Below are 25,764 nucleotides of genomic sequence, written 5' to 3' on the forward strand. Positions count from 1 at the left end.
CCTGCCCGTGCTCTGCCTTGTGCCGTGTCCTGTTTTTGTTTGGGGTCCTCCCCTGGGCTCCTTGCCACTGGCTCTTGTTACTGGGTCGGGTGGGGGCAGCGTTCATTGAACGCCGCCTTTCCTTGTTGATCTTGTTTATCATATTTTTACTTGGAATGGCAATGAATGTTGCGTTTGAAACTCTCGGTAGTTCAAACAATTTTAAAGTTTCATGAACAGCTTTTCACTTCATGATTAGTTCGAAAAAGTTAGATAACACATAAAACAAGTTTAAACACTTTTGTACGGAATGACATCTTTGTCGGAAATCCAGAGCAAAATTGTTATAGATTTAAAAGCTTTATTTCAAAACTGAATTTAAATTCTGGGAAGTTTCAGTAATTAAAGAACCCATTAACCACAATTAACCACATTTGCAAACTTATAAATATATTCGTTTCCGTCATCACTTAGGAATATACGTGCACTTTTAGCATTCAATTATATAAAAGCAACTCAAGAATTTAACAATTGCTTTAAACTCTGTCTAACTTTAGAATAAAACGAAACGTCATCGCTAAGTCGACAAGATGATTTCGTCAGTATCACATATTAAAAGGAAACAAAGGTTAAACCACTTCTTCAGGTTTCAGGCATTGCTGTTGCTAACTTGAATCAAAATAACATTCCAAATAAGCTGCTGTGCATAGAAACATTTGCATATAAAGTTATGAAATGTTCTTTTTTATAACAGCGGCCAAACTTTTACAGGATCAACCTTTTGTTTATTGACAGCTGCTTTTAATATTAAGTAAGAACATAACTACGAAGGTAGTCAAACCTTTAAGTGGAATAAGGGATCAGCGAATCCAAGGTTACTTGTTTATACGTCCTTTAGGTTTTGATACATTGTCTTTCATATTTGTTAGGGACATACTTTAGGCTATCATCTAATTTTGGGTTCAAAGTCAAGGGCTTGCATTTACATATGATTGATTTTCTTTTATTGATAGGATGAATAGTTTTTACTTCATATCCTAGAAATTTTGTTGCACCTGCCTTAAATTCCCCCTTTTTAGGCTAAGAGCGAAGAAGTTCACTGTCTGTTTTGGCACTGAATTTATGATGGAAACAAAAACATGCAAACAATACAAAATGAATCACTTGAAATGAAGGCATACATTACAATTACTTAAATTATCATTGTCGAATTCAAATTAACATTAAAGAGAGCAACACCTGCTTTTCGAAGCGAAAAGTAGACAGTGTTGAAAGAAATGTAGATATTTGAAACAATCGTAAAATATTTAAGGAGCAGATTGTGGTAATGCTTCACTTAGACAATGTACTGGAAATACAGTATCGGTGAGATGATATCTTAAAGAAATGTCTGCGTTCATGTGAAATTATTTAAGTTTTTCATCAAGATATTTTTTTAATAAAATAGTAAAAAAACATTCAATGTAAGTATCTGTAATATACTGCGAAATAGCATTATATTTATATAACAAGCTAGACCAACTTTATTCAAGTAAGTTACATCAGCATTTTGAGTCTAAATTACTTTAAATCTACACGCATGCACGTTTATCATGTACACATTTTAGGGGAATCAAACTTATGGTTTTAATTATTTTCTTTTATGTAATATGAAAGTAATCACCCCGTCCGAGCTGTGCCTTGTACCCCGTCCTGATTTTGTTTGGTGTCATGCTGGCCTCATTGCCGGTGGTCCTGTGTTTGCCGCCCTTCCTTGTTGATCTTGTTTTTCATATTTCCCGAACATTACATCGATAAGCATGGACCTGACTTTTAATCCTACTAATACATTGTGAAAATTTTCTTATTCATACAATATGTTTTACTCATTTCATGACGTCAAGCGCGTTTTATATGCTTAATTCTGACACTTTTTGATCATAAACAAGATAACATTTCTGTAATAAATTAACTTTACGATTGGGATGTTAAAGTGTCAAAAACCATCGATTTCTCTAATGTACAAACCATATTCTAAAATTAAAAAGTTTTTTATTTAAGCATTGATGTAGTTATTGCTTCATAAAACTTTCTATACAAATAAAAAGTATGGAAAAGTATGCTTAATTATTCAAAAGCAAGTTACCCTGAAAATCCTAGTTACTAAATAAAAAAATAAATAAAGTGTGATTCAGACTTCAAAAGTAAAAATTAACAAATTGTTAGGAAAGTAATGAATTAGATATATCTTTATCGGATTTATAAGGACAAAAATTTAGCAGATGGTTCTGCTTTCATTCTGATTACGAAATTTTCTGTTACATAATCGTATTGAAAAAGGTGAATAACGAATACTTGCTTGTCTTTTATGCGTCAATTATCTGTTTCAGTTTATTTAGATACTTTTCAATCTATTCGGACATTTTCTAATTGTGTAATATGGTTTATCAATTCATCTTCATTCTTTATAACTTGCATAACAGGAATCATGTAGTGATGAAGAAATAATAATATTTATTTTAATGTCAAGGTCCTGTTTTTCTGAAAACAAACGACACACGTCTTTTCCAAAAAAACTACTGGAATAAACCTCTTTCCAATATTCTTCTTTGGCCTCGACCTAAAACAAAACCATTGTCTCACTACATACCTATCAAAATAGATTGAAGCGTTAATTATTATGCCACTGTCATTAATGGGATGAACCAAAACAAAATAATGAGATTGAAAGGTGTATTCCAGTAATCATTAACCTGTGCCTTGTTTTCAGATATTTACAAGTGACGACTAATGCCTCCAAATTTTATTTGTTTCTCGTGAAAGGATATACTTTGGCAATATCGATACATGTAAGAAAGTGAAGCGCTCAAATTGTTGGCCATGTCATTGCTCCACAGTAAGAGTCTCTACCACCTTATCAGCAAACCTTGTATTATCTTTGAATATAAACCAAAAGTGGCGCTTATCTATTTTCATGTAAACCACCACTTCTTATTCGTTTATTGAATTTCTATACTTACAAAAGTGCTCAGAAAAGCACAGTTAAGTGAAATCGTTTGCAAACAATTAACAGTAAAAAAAGATATACTCAGACATATTTTACATCATTCCGGAAAAATTTGAGAATTATATCTAATGCATTATATCAAATTTATCATAGAATAATTTTGGGTTCTTTATGTAGAACCCCTTCTAGTTTGTCTTTTCTGTCTGGACTAAAAATATAACATTTCTTGAATTTTAAGAGCTTTTTAACATTTTCTTGGATATCTAAATTAACGGATTCAACATTCTTTTTATCACAAGACTAAACTCATTGAAATTAATGAAAAGAAATTTGTTTTAAGTTTAATGCGTGCTTTTATATGCAGTTGGTATAATTACGAATATGTAATATAAACATAGGAAACTAAAAGTTTATGTGATAAATCATTCCAATGCATTGAATTTGTGGGGGCTAAGCATTTAGATATTATAAATACTCATTGTCTCTCAATGTGGAACTCAGTGTACGTGTTGGATAAAATACGGCAGAGTAAATATATGTTTGTTTATTTATTGAAGACATGAAGTTATATTTCATGAAGAAAAAGAAATCCAATTGGACCATATAAAATCGTAACAAAGAGAGGATGCGTCTTTTTCTTTAAAAAAAAAAATAGAACTATCAGGAAGACACATATCTTTCATTCTATATATTGCAAATTTATGTTGGCACAGTATCTGGACTAATAACTAGATTTACACCTGGGGAAATTGCTGAATAATTGATGTTTCAAATTGAGCGTTAAGATGTTTACTTTGTGCTGATGAGAAGGTATGGAAGGTATTTCGGAAGTCCTTCCAAGTTATCATAATATTTATGATAAACTTTTAAGCTCTTTAAATTTATTTGTTACTATGAATCAATCAGATGCTGCCTTTGAGAGATCTATCTATGTAAGTTAATAGTTCAGATGCATCTCTAGGTGTCTTCGAGGCCGAGTGGTTGACGTTTCCGATTCAAATCACTTACGTCTCACCGCTTTGGGTTTAATCCCTTAAGGTATTTAGGATTAATCCAAAGGGGAAGCTATCTGGCTTTTTATCAGAAGGTCTGTTGATCTATTCAGGTGTCTGCTATTGCCTGAAGCAATACACGAAGAAGCTCCACCAGTGAAGCTTGAAAGTGTCCTTTAGTGTCGATGTTACTTAAAACACACAAACAGACAAAGAACCATGTGATATTCAGTAGAACAAGTCGTTTGGATATCTAAAAGCAATATTAAAGAGGTTTATTCAGTAAGAAAAATCAAATGTCTTATGCAACTTCTGCTAAATGTATCCTGGTATAATCGTTTGTTTTGCATGCATGCCTGCAATAGAAATAACTAGGTTAAAGGTGTACGTGGCGTAACTCTTTTTGGAACAAATGATGAAGTCTAATTTTGTTATCTTGAATATTTCTAAAAATAATGGAAAATGTCTTTGATCCATTTTTTATGTTTGCCGTATTTTTCCATTTCACTTTGGCAAACGATCTGGATCAAATTTGTTTGTTTTACGTTTTATGTAAAGAATTTCAAATATTCACCACATGCACATTGTAATAACCATTTTAATTTTAGGTAAAGGTTACTTCAATTGTCTATGTACATTAACTTTGCATACGAAAAATCTATCGTAATATATAAGTACAAATATCTTCTTTGATCCTGCATGATAATTCCAATTTCATCGTTAATTTTTTTTATAGTAGAACAAAAAGACATAAATGATGACCAGTTATCTTTGTAATTGTATGCAATATAATTTAAATGAGTTTAAGTTATATATAACATTTTACACGTTTACCAGTGGCGCTGTTTCGTTACTTTTGTTATAAAACTTTCAATACATCGTTATTTTCATACAAATTTAATCTTAGTTCTCCTTTCAATGTATGATTATAATAGCAAAATTTCATTGGTAGTAATTCAGTTTCTTAAGCGATAATTGTTCCGATCCTCAAGGTGCAAATGCCAAAGTAATGCACGGTGCCAAACGTCACCTTACATTAATTGTAATGTTTTTTAATTTTCCAAAAAATATATATTTTGGTGACTCTATACATTGATAATCTTAATATACTTGTTGTTTTGTTCCTAGAAACAAAAACAAATTTTCCATATTTTTTTTTTCACAACTAACCTTAAATATAATATTTGATGATATTCGCAAAAAATTTAGATCACCTGATAAAATTTATCTCTACATTCTGGAACTTTAATTTACCCCGCTAATGATATTAATAATGAACTCATTTGGTTGTACACTTCCACGATTATGTAGCTAGTTAGTCTACTCAGAGTAACGTTCTAAATTAATACATAGTAAACATAAAAACGTTTCGTAGTTTGAACATTTTCTAATGAGATTTTTAAAGGAAAAGGTATTTATTTTCAGTGGTATTCAAAAACGTTTTCAGGTTTCTGTTTTAAGTAATATATTAAACACATTTTTTAACTCTTACAAAATTAAAGTGTTGTGAGGTAAAACAATAAACTAGCCATAATTGTTCGTCATTAATCTTAAAGGTGTTTTGCTCATTTGTTCAGAACATTAGAAATGTCTAAAGGTAAAAGCATGGCATTGAAATATTTCCAAATTGGAATGATTTATAGATACTTAATAGTTATGTTATATAGGATTATTTACAGTCAGTCAGTTAACGTATTGCAACCAAATTTTCGTAGAACTAATGTCTTCAAATGCCATGATGTTTTCCAACATTTAGAAACATACATTTGTATTTTTGACTGCCTGACTGGGCAATTCCCATATTTCCTAAGAATCATTTAGCCATGTTTAGGAACAATTGTCAAAAAGTGACATTATGCCTTGGTATTAGTTTTCGTATCTAATTTAAATCAGAAATATTCTTCTATGTGCCACACTACCTACATTTCTAAGGGGATTTCAACTAAATTTCCTGCGCCCCGTTGCGGATAATGTCCGGATTTGTGAATTTAACATTCTGGGGGAAATTATGGTTTTTGGATTTTGCTTTTTCTGTAAGTAATATAGGGAAAGATGCTGTGGCATTTTTGACAATATTTCAATCTTGTATTATTGGCGGAGAATTTGGTTTTGATACAATTGATGTCGCTTGTGCTGAATAAAAAGCGAAATCAAAATGTAAATTATGTAAATGAATGTAAAGAATGGCTTTTAAGTATTAAAATTCTTTATTTCTTATTCATCTGGCTGACGTTTCCGTTTTCATTAGCAATTGGGAATGCCAAGAAGTTTATTTCGCAGTTTTGGCTTAGATTTTGTGTTTTGCTGAAAACTTAAATATACTTGAAAATAAATTGAGCTACAGATAATGGAATGGGGTCATTAAATTACAACAATTAACTACTTTCAATTAAAATTGGAATTAAAGAGAGCAACACCTGGTTTTCAATAAGAAATCTAGACACATATTGAAGCAACGTGTGATTATTTTGAACAATCGCATTTACTTGTTGTGCAAGTATGATGCGCAGACAAAAACATAAAAATATCCTCGTCCGTTAGCAAAGAAAAAAAGCGAATTTTGTAAGTATGCAACACTTAAATTGATTGAAAATGACAATGACTTCTTTAATGTTCATAGATTAAATCTCCTTTTTATCTTGTTTAATAAGCCAAAACATTTTATGCCGAGCAAGCATCCATATTACAGATTTTAACAAATGCCGAATGTTTAAGTCTCATTGCCGATTTGTGTCAAAAATACTGACATCACGTGTTAAATGTCATTTTGAAAGTTAAAATGAAAGCTCCCTGGCCTTTTATTTAGTTAAGCACAGTTTTATTTCTTTATTTATTTCTATATGTTCTAACATACATGTATATGTTTTTCTGTCTTTCATAAGCACTTTATTATAGACTGACTGAACAAATCAAAGTAGTCCGATTGAACATTTATCTGAAATTGAAAAATGTCGGGTTTATTATTCTAACAATAGAAATTGAGAACATGCCGGATATTTTTCTTAGAATGAAATGCTTTTTTTAAAGTTTTTTTTCTGACAATAAAAATTAAACACCTGTAGGGGTTTTTACCTAACAATACTGGTCTTAAAAATTATTATATTTTATTTGATCTACAGAGAAGATCTGCTGCTGCAGTCTGACTTTCAAATTTGTAGTGTTTTTTTTTCAATAAAGATATTGAAATTGTATTTTGACAGCTTTCTTTCACTTAACAATTTGGCACATGACATAGATTAATCATTTGTCTTAAAGAAATATTTAAAATATTTACTACGATTTGATAATACTTTTGCTGGATACATGTACCTATCACCTTCCGACTCCCTGCTAATTAGGCATTCCTGAATTTGTCTGCAAGTGAGATTATCAAACTTATAAACTACAACAAACTAGAATCAGATATACCTCTAAATTCCTAAATTCGTAAAGTAATGATTCACTGTTATTATTTAACGGAAAGTAGGTTGACGTGATTTTCAGCAAACGCATACCTTTGCAGTGTTGGTAAGAAGTAAAACCCAACAAAAATCTTATTTTGTCAATAATAGGTACAATGTATGTGTATCTAGAATTTATCAAGCATGAATTATTTCAACATATTTTTGAATTCTACATCTAAGTCGAATATGTTAAAGTCATTTTAATTTACCAAATTTTATATTAAATCTGTTTTTAATATGAGAAATATTTTTTGTTGTATATTAAAACAAATTATGTATTTCATATAATAGAATAAAAGGAATCTAAGGATTGCTGGCCGCATGGGTTCAAACCCAGTCAGGGGCAAGCCGTTGTTTCCTTGAGCAAGAAACTTTACATTCATTGCTTAGTACTAGTTGGTTCAAGGAACGGATTCGATGGTGTTTCATAAGATTAAAGCTTCGAACACAATCGGACTAAAATAAATTCGAATAAACTATAAAATAATTTCAAGCGCAATTTACATGTTTATCTCGTTAGATTTGAGTTGGTAAAGTTATAGTTATGATAAATACAATTACATTTATCTTGTTGATATTGGTCAATCAAACGGGATGAGCAATATATTTAACTTTTATTGAACTTTTCAGTCGGATTACAAAAGACACGTACTGCAAAGAATGATACACAGCAATGTTTTATTCATATTATACACAGAATAATATTTCAATTGTGATTGTAATACTTTTCAGTTGGCAAAAGCCGAAAACAACTTTGCACCATTTTGGCATTGGTTTCGTGTTGTGTTTAAATGAATGTTTTAACATGTTTGAAATCGTAATTGAGTTTCAAGTAATAGGGCCATTATATCAAAACAAACTGTGAATTTTAATTAATATCTTAATTTAAGAGAATAACATCTGATGTAAAGAGATATCAATATACAAAGTATCGAGAATTGTAGAAATTTAAAACAATATAAAATGCTAAAATGCGGCTATTAAACTAAACGTTTTTTCTCCCCAAATATTTATGAACTTATTGACCTTGTATGTAAACGTCATTCTTGGGATGTTTTTTTAAGATGAAAACTGATAAATAAATAAATAAATAAATAAATGAATAAATATTTACGGATAAACAAGTTATTTATTTTATATATGTTATACATGGCCAACATTCCCAACAAATATATGTTTAAACATTCATTGTGGAAAAATATACCTTTTCAATAAAAACAGGTATACAAATTATTGCCCCAACAGCAAGGAAGTTGCTGCTGGGGAGAGGGGGGGGGGGGAGAGATGTTGTACTTCTAACATTTCCTCTCATGAACCAACTCAACAAACCACCGAGTCTGCAAATTTCACAAAATATTGTTGTTGTCATTGCTTCCAATGCATCACCCCTTTTAAACACGCTATGTATTTGAATTGCAAAATAACACAAAAAGCCAGATTTTGAACTTATACTAATATAACATTTTATCTATTTCTATTATGACAAGCATGTTTTATATCATTAACATCAACGCTATATGATCATACACTGATAACACCACGGTAATAAATCACTCATCTCGGGATTGGGATATTCCAGTGCCAATATTCATTGACATATGTAATGCTCCTCATAAACGAGCAAAACATATTTTAAGATTAATAAAGTTTTATTTAAGGTTGCTGTGCGAAAGTTGTTTTTCTCATTTATCACCCAGCAATCAGTAGTTTTGACTTTCTAAAGAATTGCACACAGAAAACCTATGTACAAAAAATTATGTTGCTATGTAACTTTAAAACTGTCGATTTTTTTAAATAATATTATTAAACTTTGAGTGATATACATTGTCGTTGAACTAAGGAATCTGGGAGATAGTTGATCCCACGGAAGCATTAATCACAACAAAATAACATGAAAATTGCAGACTCGGTTTGATCGAGTCTGCACATGACGGGTAATGAATGATGAAAAAGTGCAACATTGCTCACCCCCCTAGCACCGGATTGAGAGGTTTTTATTATTCAAAAATTATAAGTGCTAGAATCATTGATCCCAAAGGACTAGAAAAACATAATAACACTGATCATGTTATTTACTTAAAACTAGATTACAGGGATATTTCTTACACAACCGTTAACATAATTTCTATTAAAACATCTTACAACTTCTTATAACATTGTTTTGAAGCCCGATTTAATAAAACGACGAGGAATAAAAAGAAGAAACGTTCTAAGCATATTATAAACAAAAAGACAATATTTTTAATCAGCTTATTAAACTGAATGCAATTCCCTTCGCAGTTTCGTTTGGAAGGAACTATATTAACGGACAAGTAAAGAGAATCGTCTGTCTAGAAAAGTATTTACATTCAATGATAAATTTGTAACAAATCTGGTTAACTCGTCAAAGCTTGTAACTGGTTATGCCTTCCGTTCTTTTTTGATGAAATTACTTGATAAATGTATTTGATGTATAAGTTATATATATATTTCGACAGCGAAGAAGATGCGTTTACGTACTTATTGAGTTACTGAGTCATTTAAGTGTTAATTTGTAACTTGTAGGACCTATCCCACAAAACTTAACTTAAACAATTTAACATTCTATATCAAATCTTATATTTCGATAAGCTTTAAAACAGGGAAAATGGCCTTAAAATTTCCATGTGGCATGGTCGTTTTGTTGATCGGTGATTTGTTCTTTCTGTATTTCAGTGTAAATATCTTTTTTAAAGGTTTTCTCGTGCCAACCGTCCAAACACCATTTGTCTGATTCCTTTGCGGATTAGCAATTGAATTTGTTTTGAGATATTCTTCTGTACAGGAATTTAAGGCGAGAAATAAAAACTCGAACCCAAAAGGAATATAACCGAGATGGCCCGCATGGCATTGTCGTTTTTTTTACTGGTAATGTGTTTTTCTGTTTATAAAGTGTATGAATATTCCGTAAAAACATACCACTATATAAAGGGGCCAATCGTTTAAACAACATCTGTCTGATACCGTGGCAGATTACCCCTTGCATTAGTTTTGAGGTTCTGCTTAACCTCAATACAAGGTACTAAGCCCTCACCTTATGGCTTATATCACACAACTATATGTATGCCTATAGTTTTATTCAAATAATATGTCTTACTTTCTTATCTTAGACTATGGTTTCGAATTGCTTGAATTCTTTGGGAAAAAATCCAACAATATTTGGCTAAAATGATAAATGCACCCGGACAGTCTGCCAACTTTGGTGTGAAGAATATTGTATTTAAGCTGTCGTGAAAAGGTCATTATTTAAATACATTTAAAAAAAACGAGACTATAACATCATTTTATAGTAGACGTGCTTGAAACTATTATTAAGTTATGCTTATGTTTAAGTGAATTAGTAAAGTCAGCAATACCCAAATATTCAAATTATTATCTTCCTAAATAGAAATTTATTATAATTATAACTATACATTATGGCATTTGTGCAATAGACTATTTGCTTAAGTTTAAAATTATTGCACGGAGTTAAATATTTGTAAAATTTTTCAAGCATATTAACGACGCATTGAATAAATCACCATATGACATTTACATTTACATAGTGTTTAATATTTTAATGACATTATATCCCAAAAGAATGTAATTTACTTTGAGAGCTAGTTGAAAATGTTCCTTTTAAAAAGCTATGCAATTACGAAATTCATTTTCCTTTCCAATTATCTTATACTTATATGGCGTGTGAAATCAATGCAATTACCCTGCTTGTTAACTATGCCTCAAAGTATTTAAATAAATTGTACAAGGTGTAATCGAGTATGAAATCAATCTCATTTTATAAGAGCTTAATAGGTATGCAGTAACATTTTTCAACAGTTCGGCTTTAACCTTATCTCTTACATTAACTTTATCTTTAACAGTGTATGAGCTAGGCAAAGAGACTATTTTTTTCCACCATAGCAATTACAATTTGTCATAACATCGAGAAAGCTTATTGCTTTAACATCTTAACAGAAAACAAATTATTACTATCATTTTCATTTAAAGATATACTATACTTAAATTTAATATTAAAAAACATTGATAATTGATACACAATCGCTTTGTAAGTATAAAATAAATATGTTTTGACTTGCTATGTTTGAATTCCTACACACACTGGATATGTAAGGGTAACCTTTACTGGACCCGTAATTAGGAACGCAGAATCCCATACATAGCTTGTACGTTCCTTTATTAAAATAAGACATATTTAGTGAGAATTTTATAGATTTCAATAAATTTCTGCAATAAAAATATTTTACTCAAAGATAGTATTCTTATTTAATTTCACAATACGGATCAGCGTCCTCGACAGACACACCTGGTAAAGAATTTAATAATGCATCCCACAGTTGGCACATACTCTTAATCTCATAACAATCTCGTAAAAGTGTGCCAAATGTCGTAGAATAATTCATTCGTATCTCAACAGACTGCCGAACAATATGTTTTCTAACTTATTAACCAGGTACTCTGTAAAACTGAATATTGTATATATAAATTGATTTCGGTATATGACACATTGCAGGTAGAATGGCCCCTTTTACTTTTTTTTCAGACAAAGTGTACTACAAAATAAAGTAACTTTTAATTTGTTTCCTATATAACATGTTGAAGAAGCGATTGCACATTTACTCTAAATTACACATAGCCATAAAGAATAAAGCCAGTGATTAACATCTTGATCTATTTGCTATGTTTATAGATTACGCTACGTAAATAAACATTTGTTCGGATCACCATAGTGTCCTCGGGGTGTAGTAGCAGCAGCAGCTACTGTAAAAACATCTAATAGACTAAAAAAAGTATTTTCAAAAGTGATATTTTTTATTTCATGACATTGGATCTCTTACAGAAAGCCTAGTGGTCATTTATCTCTCATGTTGATTCACACATCATGTGGTTTAGTAGTCGGTCACTTGCGGAGAATTAATTGAATACTGGTCAGTTGTCAATGAAAACAGTTTAGGTGGATTAACCGCATAGATGTTCCCATCTATGTATTTAATTGGCGTAAATAACAAAACAAACTTCAGAAAAATGTAATTCAATAACGAAATATTGTAAACCACGATTATTTATTTATTTATTTATTTACATAATTCTTTTGAAAAGCTTTATCAGTTATGAAAACTGACGGGTTGTATGATGTTAATATAATAAACGTTCCGATAGACCCCCTTGCTGGGAGATTTTGATTATGTATTTTTCATACCGGGATATACTTATATTAACGGATAGAACATATGGTATAAACTACAATCAAATAAAGATATCAAAGAAAACTTTAAATGTTGACAAAACAGTCAGCTTAATTGTCAGGTAAATCATTTGTTTGCTTTAAAGCTTATTGGTTGTTGGAATGGATGAAACAATTATCAGGTCAAATTACTTGAATTATTTCGTACTTTGTATATTTTTAAAGTAAGTGTTATGATTAGATAAATCTTGATGAGGGTCGGATGATCTTGATGTTTGTTCATTTCTTAATGAAACTATCATAAGTTAGGCTGAAATTGATTGTTACATAAACAAAATGAAAAATATTGTTTTTCTTTGCTTATAAACAACATTGGGGAAAAATAAATACAAAAAAGTTAAATAAATTAAAAAGTAAAATAAGGATCAAATTTAAGATCATGATTGATATTTGGATCAGCTGTAAAATGTCTATATCTTGTCAAGTAATTTAGAAGTTATTTTAAAACTTCAGAAACATGGTATTTCTAATTCTTTGAAATTAATATTGGTAATTAAATCTAGAGAATAAACAATTGACAATTTTTGAGTTTAAAATTTTGATCCTAATCTTGATCCTTAAATTCATGTTACACAAGATTCAAATGTTGTCGACGAAGGTGTACGAGTATATAGTTGGCACATCCTACATTTAAAAAAACCCCAAAACATGCCAGTGGTTCAAACGAATTTATTTGATATTTAATTTTCTTTTCATCGCATTTTTTTCTTGAGTAGAAACGAATCCTTAAAGTTTAACCCTGATAACGTTTGCAAAAAAAGTTTCTTCTGATCTGAGAAAATGTACGCGCAACGTGTGTAAATTATAAGGTTAATGTGGGACTAATTGGTTAATGTGGGTCTAATTAAAGATTTCTATTTTATGAAAATTATAAGAAATTGCGACTGATGATGATGGTGATTTTTGAACGCACAAAATAATTATTTACATTAGAAAGTCGAAAGGTATTAACATTTTGGGAATACCTCTTACTTTGGTGGCCCCATTAACACATTTCCCTACATTTTAGTACACAATTATCTTATTAACAGCACATATGAAAAAATAAAACAAGAACCTGAAAAATTATATAATTTATACTGGAAGCTATACTTAGAAATCTTAGTCGGCTGCGTTTCACAGAAAGTCCTAGGTGTATCCTTAAGATTTTTTCAATAAACTTTTTTATCTTTAGTTAAATACTGTATATTATAAATAAAAACATTTTCCTGAGAAAAATGAAGAAATACATTGACAGACCCTTTTATTCGCACTGTGTATAAAATAAGGCCAAGATCCAATACCAAGTCACAAATATCGTCTATTTTTTGTCATTTACAGCAAAAAAAATTCCTCACATGCAAATGCTCTGGTGACATTGTGCATATTTAAGTATCTCGAGCATAACTGCCTAATTGCATTATGAAAATTGCAATGGCAGCATCAACGAAGAAAAGTAAAAAACTAGCGTTCGTAAGCAGCTTCAACAATTAAACATCTGTAGTTCAGTGGATTACTGATTTATCCGTGAAAATTATGTTTGATAATTTCACAGTGAAAATTATCAAAATATAATTTCACACTTTTCAATGACGAAACTACTTTTTAAAGATTTTTCCCATGTGGTACCTCAATTTTGTTTTTGCTGATAATTCTGACATTGTCAGGGCTGTTCAGAGAAACGAGAAACGCAAAGCTAAACTTGATAAATAACTTGAATTTGAAAAGAAGAAAACTTATTTCAATTCATTCAAATTACCAATCAACAAATATCGTCTCTAATTTTTTTGTTTCATTTTTACAGTCTGAAAAATACAATTCCTTCCACATGCAAAACTGCTCTTGGTGACATTTGTGCATATTTAAGTATCCTACGAGCAATAACTGCCTAATGCAATATGAAAACTTGCAATGGCAGCCATCAGCCCGAAGAAAAAGTAAACAACCTAGCGTTCGTAATGCAGCCTTTCAACAATTACACATCTGTCAACACTACTCATTTATTGTCTGTAACAATTCTCAAATAATTTTTTCTTTCTTCTAAAAAGATGTGTGACTAACAGATCCAAATGATATCTCTCTGAATCAAACACAATTATTTTCCTCTCGTAAAATACACAACTTTTAAAAATAGCGACCGCTTACATTTCACAAAGCGAGATCTAATATAAATTCGCAGTAAGTTACGGAAATAAGGTCGTATGGTTTTATTATTAAAATAAGCGATCATTCATTTTTTATGAATATAATGAATAATATCACCTCCATTTAACGTTGAGTGTCTAACTTATTTTTTCAGCCCAAGATTAATTGTCGAACTTATTTTTCAGCCCAAGACTTCTGTATTTTATGAGAAATTCGACTGATAGAGGCCACCAGTGGGGGAAACATATTTTAATATTAAAGTTAATATTAAGGAAATTTCGTTTTAACTTGTTTTTACGCATAAAATAAAAAAAATGGTTTGTTGTGTAAGATGTAATTTTATATCATCTCGTGAACTTTAAAAACAGTATTCTCACTCGTGGCTTCGCCATTCGTTAGAATACTGTTTTTAAGGCTCACCCGAAGAAATAAAATTTCATCTTACACACAAACAAACAAATATGCTCTAAATAAAAACGTTTCTCTTATTATGGTCTGAACAATACAATATTTATTACAAGTGAAACAAATGACGTTTACAGCTGAAACTGATCGAATAAATACATCTAACAAATTTAGATGTCCAGTAAACTTTGGTGAAAATGTTTCCTAAAAGCTTCAGTCATGCTTAAATAAATAAACATTAATCAACTGTACAAAAACTTTCCATACCAATCAAAATTATTAAAAAAAAAGAAACTTGCGCAAAGTATATCCCTGTTAATTGAACGCACATAAATACGATTACAAAGCACATGTTTCGTAATTCCCTAGCAAATTATTCTAAAGTTCATTTAGTATGTTTAGCAACTATGTCACGTATAAACCACTCATTACACATAACCTTTATCATAAAATCCAAAATTACTTCTCAATAGACAACTAATAAGAGTATTGAACATGCAGCAAAAAATAATAATAATAGTTAAATCGTTTTTCTACCTGATAATTATAGTTGTATTATATAATTCGGAAAAGTAAGGGTACGGAACTCTTGACATGCCTCTTTGTACTGAGCTGTAATAGTTGTGTCCCTTAGTCGATTATAATGAAGACTGACAAGTTTATCATGCTGTAATGTATTGGGAAAAAAATCAAATAGTTGATGAATAAAACTTTCTTTTCCAACGTTTTGTATTTTCACATCATGTATACATATATTATTTTATAGTTAAGCAAAATATGTAGCAGTTAACCATTTGATCGATATATTTTAGTAACATAAGATACAAATTAAAAATAAATTTAAAAAAGAAAGTCTTACCACGGCGATGTCCTCCGGTGTTCTGATATCTGTGGTATTGACTTGATGCTCTTGAGCTTCATTTTGATGTGTTTTCTTCCTTACGTAATTTTTATTTTCATTATTTAAAATGTTTCACTATCAACATATTTAATCAAACAGAGGTTTTGATTTTCACCATAGTTAATTTGTTTTTCTTTAGTCTTTACTCACATTGAAGACTTTTAATATCAAATAATAAGACATGTTCCAAAAATGTTTTTTTTTTCCAGATGACCTAAGACTGATCATAAAAACAAAAGAAGAAAAGAATGTTCTCCTTGAAGAAGAAGTTGAGGAACTAGAAAATTATGTGAAGAAAGTTCAGGACGACTCCCGTCGCCGAGAGATGGAACTACTTTCTGAGATGGACTTAATACACGGCAAAAACGAGGTAAGCTAATTGCATTATAATTTTGCCGCTGAACTGTATCACTGTTAGTCTTGTTTAGTCTAATTTTCTATGAATGTATCCTCAAGGAATTTCAATTATCTCCTTTGAATAAAAATATTTCAGTAATTCAATAATACTTATTGATCAATAAATATAAAAAAAAATGTTTACGAGTTAGAAAATGAAAGTGAAGTGTTTTATTGCCTTACACTATTTATGAACCAAAAGTACAACGTTATGTTAGAATAAAAAACTAAATAAATACACAAATACACAGAAACCAAAAAACAACTTTACTTGACACGTAAAAGGCAATGTAGCTTCATATGGATACATTATTAATTATTTTATTCAAATTAGACACATTCAGTAAAAATTTTATAAATTTCAATAAATTTCTGTGATTAAAATAATTTACTCAAGGTTGAGCATAGCACATCTTTAAATTTAATATAGTATGTATCAATATAGGTATGCTAAAGAAATCACGAACAGTTCAATGTTATAAAGTGAGCGCTTGTGCAGAAATGTATTTTGTCTGTATTATATAATTATTAACGACTTTCTTGAATATCTCAATTCTAAACGTTTCAAGATGTAAAGATTCTATATCAGCATGTTTTGGCTTTTGAGCTATTATCTCGTAAAATTCTCATTAATTGTAGAGAATTCAACAAAAACCAAAAGCCCTTTAGGCAACGGAACAATCGCATAAAACTGTTTATAATTGATTTTGTCTGATACAAAGTCCTATAAAGCCGTAATATTTGTTATAAGTACGTATAAATAACTTATAAAACAACAACAACAACAGCAACGAAAGCAACAGCAGCATCATCAACAACACATCAAAACAGGTCGAGTAAATTTAAAAAAAAACTGCCAGTTTTTTATGACACTATATATTCATATTGTGACGACCTAGTCAAAACATGTTTATTTTATATTTTAAAGAGACTTTGTAGCAATGTTTAATATTTTCTAATATAAAATTTGAGCATAATATATCTTTAATATAAGTATAAAGGAACATTGTCTTTGTTACGAAATAACAGTAAATGCATGTATAAACAAGGTAGTAGCATAGAGAATGCATGACAAGAATTTTCTGCCAATAAGAATATAACTTCAATGCTGAGAGTGAAAAAAAAAGTAAAAAACAAATTCTTCAATTTTCACACGCATAAATAATTTGTTACAAATCTCGGCACATAGTTTATGATGAATCTTAAAACTTGAATATTAGAGCATTGCAAACAAAAACATTAATTTATTCAAGGCTACCCTTGATACCATTGTTCTGAGATATATCAAAAAGATGTATTCTTGTTCCATTGGCAATTCAAAACGGTTAATTTTAAGCTCAGACAAACCTTACCCATATGTGTTGTTTTATTACAATTCTTAATTTGTTTACCTCGTAATGTGTGCATGCTAATTGCATCATATTGTGTGATAGAAACATCATGATGTATCTATATGTAATTAAGTATCGTAAACAATGGTAAGAATGCAGGCGTGAAATGATAAGGAAGGATAAACAAGTACCGTTTTGTATGTTTTGTTATGTAATTTTCGATTTTGACATCGTTCGTTCAGATGTCATTCAAAAACTTTCAGTTTTGAAAAATTCTTAATCACAAAACAACTTTACTGATCACTACCTTCTATAAATGACCGTGGTATTGCATCATAAAATATTTTTAAAAAAAGTATATTGTTGGACAAGTTTAGTCTTGTATTGACCGGTTATAACACAAATGCTTACAATGATGAAACTTAGTATGGTGAAAATGCTTCAGGTAACTTCATGTGCTAGGTTAAGGTCAAAGGTAATTGATTATTAATTGATCACAAAAATACCCAATAAGATTGATTTTTATTTTAATTCTAATGGATTTTTTTTTTAATTTTGTATTTGGTTTTTCATTTAAAAACGTGTTTAGTAAATATACTCCCAGTTATGATATATCCTGTCTCATTATGTTAACATATTTGATTATACTTAACCAATTTTCCGGCAGAAGATTGCAAGAAAACAACAACAACAACAACAACAACAACAACAAAAAACAACAACAAAAACAAACAAACAAAAAACAAAAAACTTCATGACATAAAAAACACACAACAAGCAATTGGTATCATTTAAAAGATACACTATGCTTAAATTTGATGTTACAAAATATTGACAATTGCTTCACGGTCTCTTTTTTTTTTTGTTAAAAAATTAACATGATTTTAATTAATACAAAGTAAATCTGTTATGTTTAAAATTCTACACTATAGGTAGTCACATTATCAATATATAACGTTATTAAAATGGCTGATTTTTTTTAAAGAATATACCAAATTTCCATACTTTTTTTTATTAAATCTGTTTTCAAATTAGAAATTTTCAGTTAGAATGTCAAAGATTTTTGTGTTTAAAATAATTTACTGCGTGACAAGCATAGTATATCTTTAATAGGTACACCGGAAATATTTAGGTTATAATTAATCAATACGTTCATACTAATATATTTCAATGTTGCCTTTCCTTTGTATAAAGCGTTTTGCATTTATATCATAGTTGTTTCATCATGAATGAAAATGTGTAGGCCATTGTTATAAATGTCTCTTGGAAGTTCGTATACTTAGGTTATGGTCTGGCTTACATTATATACATTCAGGAATATTAAAAAAAATATTAATGTTGTTGTAGTAACTATCGCTGCTTCCGAAGCAGAGCAATGACAAATTACTCAAAAAAGGTATGAAAAATTGCATTTTAAGATTTTCCGCTGCTTCCGAAGCAGAGCAATGACAAATTACTCAAAAAAGGTATGAAAAATTGCATTTTAAGATTTTCTGAAGACCAACTGCAAATTCTGTTTTTTGCATTATACTACAAATATGTATTTTGTGTTTCCTTATTAAAAAAGTTTATACCACACTATGACATCTCAAGGAGACTTACGATAAAGCTTTTTTTTACATTTTACTTCAAGCTCGTGTTCGTGTGCCTTGTTTGTTTATAACAAGACATAAAACTTTTCTTTTTGATCAGAAACAGTGTGTGCAATTTCGTTTTTCAAATTATCCGACTTGATAACGATTACAAGAGCTTTGTTTGAAAATGCCATTTTTTATCAACTACACTTATGTATGCTCTTTTGATAAAACAGAGTTTCAAGTTTTCTTTTGTTGGCATACTAAAAAGACATGTTCATTGTGACATGCTAATTATTGCAGATGGTTGATAACTTAGTTGTAAACATGACGTGAATGAATTGCTTTCTAAATATTTGGTTGTGCAGATGTAAACAGACTTTATGCGTTTTATATGTGAAAATAACTGACTTGGTTTTTCTTTTCATGTGTAATTTTGTGAAATAAAGATGTAGGATGTTAGAACAATTTCTTTTAAAAAATACGTGCTCAATTCTATATATTCAGTTTATTTAAAAACTTTTTAATCTCAATGTACATGCAACAAAAGCCATTCACCTATAAGTCATATTAATTTCATTCGACATTGAGCTTTAAGCCTACATTGCAATTGCTTTTTCCCCCAAAGAAAAATATTTGTTACAGTGTGCTCAAAGTTTCTGTAGGTAAAGAAGTCATTATAATAAGTGAGTGCCTATTTCTGTTTCCTTTATATCATGGCCTAGAGCGGTATTTCTTGGTTTGTTCTTTTTCCACTTTTAACAAGGAAGCGATGATTACTTTTGAAGTAAATACAGACACAAATTATCGTTGTATGGTTTATATTTGGCCCCTAGGCTTATTATAATAGTTGTATTTTCATATTTCCGTTTGCATTTTAATAAATATTGATTCGCAAAATAATCAATGGCATCAGTTTATTCCAATGGTGTACGTTTTTTATCCCTATTTTAGCAAGTAATTAACAATGTGCTTTATTTTATACTTTACAAGACAGAAACTTCAAAGAAACACCTATTTTCCTAAGTAGCGTCTTAATCGATTTATTTCGCAAACAATCGAAAACCCACAACATCACAACTTACTGAGGTGTACTAATAATAGCTCTCTTGATGCATGTAAGCAATAGAAAATGATCATCTATCCCGTAATAAGCTATAAAATAATTATATAAAAATGGATTTTAAATTTATAAAGGATGCATTAAACCGCATCGTTCTTTGTAAAAGAAATGTGTCTTTGCATGGAACTGACTATAATTATGTCCACTATCCTTTAGCGAAAGGCAATTACATGAACTCAGTCATTGTAAATGTTTATAAATTTATATATATAATGTACTGTATTCATTTGACAGTCTGGGCTTTTAAAAAGATAACTGAAAGATTTATTTGATATAATTAGAATATATTATTCGTATTGAATTTAAAATTTTAACAGAACAGAGCAACACTTTATGAACTCTAGTTACATATAGCAACACAAGAGTATACAATGTATAATATATTAATATATGATAAGTGACATGGCAGCCAACACCAAGTCACATGATCTACAAATGGTTTACTGCCTGTTTCATTTTTCATACCATTCTGTACGTCAATTAAAATAAATGAAAATGGCTATATATCAAAGATGGTGATGCAAAGTATGTACAAGTTTATAAATACATTCCAAAGATATGTCAGATAGTGACAAATGTTTTGATCTTAACTCTTTGAATTATTTGATGTTGCACGTGTTTGACACGATTCTGGCTTTTCTAGACATTTAATTTAAATGGCAGACTTACTACTTTGTAGTTGACAACGTCCTTAAATACAACTGATTTCGTAATAAGTTACGTTGCTATCTGTTCATAGCAGTAACACATCCAGATAGATGAATGGTAGAATTATATATTTGCTTCATTTTATATAAAAACATCATCGTTGCTTCTAACATAAAAAAAATCAAAATCAAAATGTGTCAATAAGGTACAAAAGATTTTCCACCGTTGTAAGTTGCCAATTGAAATAAATAAAAAAACAAAGTTTTTATAACATGTCTCTGTTACCAATTCATCAATCAGACAGCAATGATCATGTTAAGATTTAGCTTTAGTTTATGTTTGATTTTATTATACGTACATTATGAATATAAGTGTTTGCAAATTAATTGGTAATCGGTTAATAATTCTATTGTTTCGTATAAAATTTCTTAGTTAATAATCGTTGTGGTTGTTAGTAACTTCATGTGTGTGACAACAGGAACATGAATATGTCTATCCACAGTTTTACGATAACATTGACATGTATTTTCATAGTTTCATCATTTATGCTTGATGTATATTTTCTTTGTCTGAGTATGCACACATTTTGTTATCATTTTACTGTAGTATTTGCAGCTTCATCTTTATATTAGTAGCATGTGCCATTTCAGATTATTACCGTGCTTTGATTCCAATTAAGGGTATAATGATAGATGTTTTATTTGATGTCATGCTCATAATATCATCTATATGATATCTTCTTAACTTGAAGTGATTCTCAAACTTACATCTTCTTTCAGATTGCATCATTGTATAAGAAGCGATTTTGTAGTCATAAATTTTCAGAAAAGTTTGAAAAAGCTAGAAAATTATTTGTAATAAATGATCTTAATTCACAATAACAAAAAAAAACACATTTTTTACATAAAATCGATTTATTGAATAAGTAAACATAGGTAACCTACCTCCCCAATCTTTTCAGCACACATGTATGATTGAAACGGAAATATATCCCGAAGAACCTATTATTTTATTAGATATCATTGGCTAATTTTAGAAAACTTCATGGGGAGTGTTTGATGTTTTTATTGGAAAATTTCTTGAATGTTAAGTGTTATAACCCTATTCCGAAGAACATTATATGATAACAGTTTTATGCGTGCCTTTATGATGAGCGTTTTTTGTGTTCTCTTTTCTGAGCTTACATACATATATACTTTAATTTTAGAGCAGCTAAAATGTTTCAAACCTTTTCATAGAGACCCCCATTTCCGAGTATTGTCTGTCATTCAAAATAAGGGTGTTTCAACTTGTGGCAGAGGGGTTGCCTTTAGGGATTTAAGCGTTAGGATTACAGCCACCGATTTTCTCTGCGAGAACGTAAGAGGCGACTAAATGGGTTCGAATTACTGGAGTCTAAGCATACTAAGCTCGTCCTTGAGTAAAATATTTTAATCGCAGGAATTTATGGAAATCTATAAAATTCTTACTGAATGTGTCGTATTTGAATAAAAAATGAGTAAACTCTGTATGGGAAGCTGCGATTCCTATAACAGGTCAAGGAAAGTTGGATTTTTAAAAAAAGCAAAAAAAAAACCCAAACAACTGCTAGTTTTTTTATGACACTATGTATTCATATTGAGACGACCTATAGTGTGAAGAATTGCGTGAAGTCAAGATATGTTTATTTTATACTTAACAAAGAGACTGTGTAGAAATTATCAATACTTTCTTACATCAGATTTGAGCATAGAATACCTTTACGAAAAGGAACATTGCCGTTGTACATAATAAAGGAAATTGTATGTTATGAAGTAACACAATGTTATAACATAAACATATGCATGACAGGAATTTTCTGTCATTAAATATAGAACTTCAATGCTGGGAATAAAAACAGTATTAATAATTCCTCAATTTTCACACGAATATATTTATGTAACATGTAAGAAACCTTAACGATTTAAACAAAGTAATCTTGATTCATTAGATATGAATCTCGGGGCATAGTTTTTGGTGGATCTCAAAACTTGAATATTAAGAGCAATGCAAACAAAATTAATTTATTTATTTAAGGCTACCCTTGATACCATTGTTTTGAGATATTACATAAAGATGTTTTCTTGTTCCAATGGCAATTAAAACGGTTAATTTGAAACCCAGACAAATTTAACCATAGTTGTTGTTTTTTTGCAATTCTTAATTTGTTTACCTCGTAATGTGTGCATGCTTGTTGTATCATGGTGTGTGTTAGATACATCATAGTGTATCTATATGTAATTAAGTATCGTAAACAATGGTTAGAATGCAGAAGGGAAATGATAACCGAATAAACATGTAATATTATGTACTTAACGATTTTGACATTGTTCCTCCAGATGACATTCAAAAACTTTTAATTGTTTGTCTTTTAAAATTGAAATATTCTTTTTTATGAGGGTTGAGGGGATCACCCTCCAAACCTAACAAAAATCCATTTATTAGGAATATGCATGTTCAAATATTTGTTAATTAGATTGATTAATTGAGCATGGCGTAATTCACACAAAAATTCACATTCAACAAATTGATTACATTTTAATAAACACAAATGTTCACAGTGATGAAACTTAGTATGGTAAAAATAGTTTCAGGTTACTACTTATGTTAGACCAAGTGATGAGAAAATGTAACGATTTTGTCCGGAGTATATTTTCAACATGTATGTAGAAACCTTAGTATTACTTGACACAGTTATTCAACATTATAAAACGAAGTGAAGAATGTCTTATGAAAGTTGGGACACTTAGGTTATGGTCTGGCTTATATTGTATTCATTAGATACATTCAGGAAGATAAGAAGAAAAAAATCTTGCTTTGGTTGCGTTTGCACTAATAGTCAATGTATCTGCTTTTAAAGCAGAGCAATAACAAAATTAATCAAATAAAGTATAATAAACGGCATTTCACGAAGACCAACTGCAATTTATATTTCTGCATTTTATTACATGTTCGTTTTTGTGTGACTTGTTTGTTCATAGTATACGTTTATACCACACTGTGACATCTTAAAAAGATTTAAGGTAAAAAGTGTGTTGTTTTGTTTCATTTTAATCCAAGTTCGTGTAAATGTTGCTTGTTTGTTTATTATAGGACATTACTTTCCTTATTGATCTGATAAGATGTGTGCAATTTTATTTTTCAAATCACCCGACTTGATAACGATAACAAGGGCTTTGTTTAAAGATGCCATTTTTTATCAACCACACTTTTGTCTGCTCTTTGAGAGTTTTAAGTTATTTGTTGGCATACAAAAAAGACATGTTCATTGTGCCATGCTAATTATTGCAGATGGTTGATAACTAAGTTGTAAACATGACGTGAATGAATTGCTTTCTAAATATTTGGTTGTGCAGATGTAAACAGACTTTATGCGTTCCTGATGTGAAAATAACTGACTTGGCTTTTCTTTTCAGTTTCAATTTTGTAAAATAAGATGCAGAAGAACAATTTCTTTAAAAAATGTTTACATGCTTATTAATTTTACATTCAGTTCCAAACTTTTTAAATCCAAATGTACATGCATCAAAAGCCATTCTCTTATAGGTCATATTAATTTCATTCAATAGTGAGCTTTTGGCTTTCATTGCAATTGCTTATCTCCTAAGAAATTTATATGTTACCAATATTCTCAATATTTTGTATAGGAAAATCGCTAGGTTAAGAAGTCATTATGGTAAGCGAGTGCCTATTTCTGTTTCCCTTATATCATGGCCTAGGGCGGCATTTCTTTGTATTGTTCTTTTCCAAAGAAGCGATGATTACTTTTGAAGTAATCACAGACACAATTTATCGTTGTGCGGTTTATATTTGGCCCCCTAGGCTTATCATAATAGTTGTATTTTCATATTTCCGTTTGCATTTTAATAAATATTGATTCCCAAAATAACCGATAGCATCAGTTTATTCCAATGATGTACGTTTTTTTTATCCCTGTGTTAGCAACTAATTAACAATGTGCTTTATTTTGCTCATTACAAGACAGAAACTTCAAAGAAACACCTATTATACTAAAGTAGTGTCTTAATCGATTTATTTCGCAAACAATCTAAAAACCACAACATCACAACTTATTGAGGTCTACTTATAATGGCTCTCTTGATGCATGTAAGTAATAGAAAGTGATCACCTATATTAATATGTTTTCTTTTCAAATTATCCCGAAATAAACTAAAAAATAATTGTCATTAATTAACCGTTCATTGTTTGTAAAAGAAATGTCCAGTGTCCTTTAGCAAAAAAAAAAATATGAATTTTGTTATTGTGAATGGTTATAAATTTATATAAATAATGTACTGCATTTATTTGACAATCTGGGCATTTAAATAGATAATTGAAAAAAAGTATAATTTATAATCCGTAATTAAAAATTTGCTGCTTTTTTGGTTTTTCGTAACATATGAATGTGTTCAATTAAAATCAATGAATTAGACTATAAATCAAAGATTGTGATTCACAATATGTACTAGTTTTAAATATATTCCAAAGATATGTCAGATAGTCACATCCGTTTTGATTTCTTTGAATTATTTGATGTTGCACGTGTTTGACACGTTTCTGGCTTTTCTAGACATTTAATTGAAA

The 25,764-nt window shown here is 29.8% G+C and overlaps 1 protein-coding gene across 1 annotated transcript in view; it reads left to right on the top strand.

Moving 5' to 3' along the window:
- Nucleotides 1-16,304: 16,304 nt before the first annotated feature.
- LOC132736949 (myosin-11-like) overlaps nucleotides 16,305-25,764 on the top strand; it is a 97,117-nt gene continuing 87,657 nt past the window's right edge. The window contains 1 exon segment of the mRNA XM_060724164.1: nucleotides 16,305-16,460. Within this exon segment, the coding sequence (XP_060580147.1) occupies nucleotides 16,416-16,460 (45 nt within the window). The 5' untranslated portion in view covers nucleotides 16,305-16,415.

This window comes from Ruditapes philippinarum, unplaced genomic scaffold (genome assembly GCF_026571515.1).
Source record: "Ruditapes philippinarum isolate M1 unplaced genomic scaffold, ASM2657151v2 ctg1920_1_1_1_1, whole genome shotgun sequence".
Classification (NCBI taxonomy): Eukaryota; Metazoa; Mollusca; class Bivalvia; order Venerida; family Veneridae; genus Ruditapes; species Ruditapes philippinarum.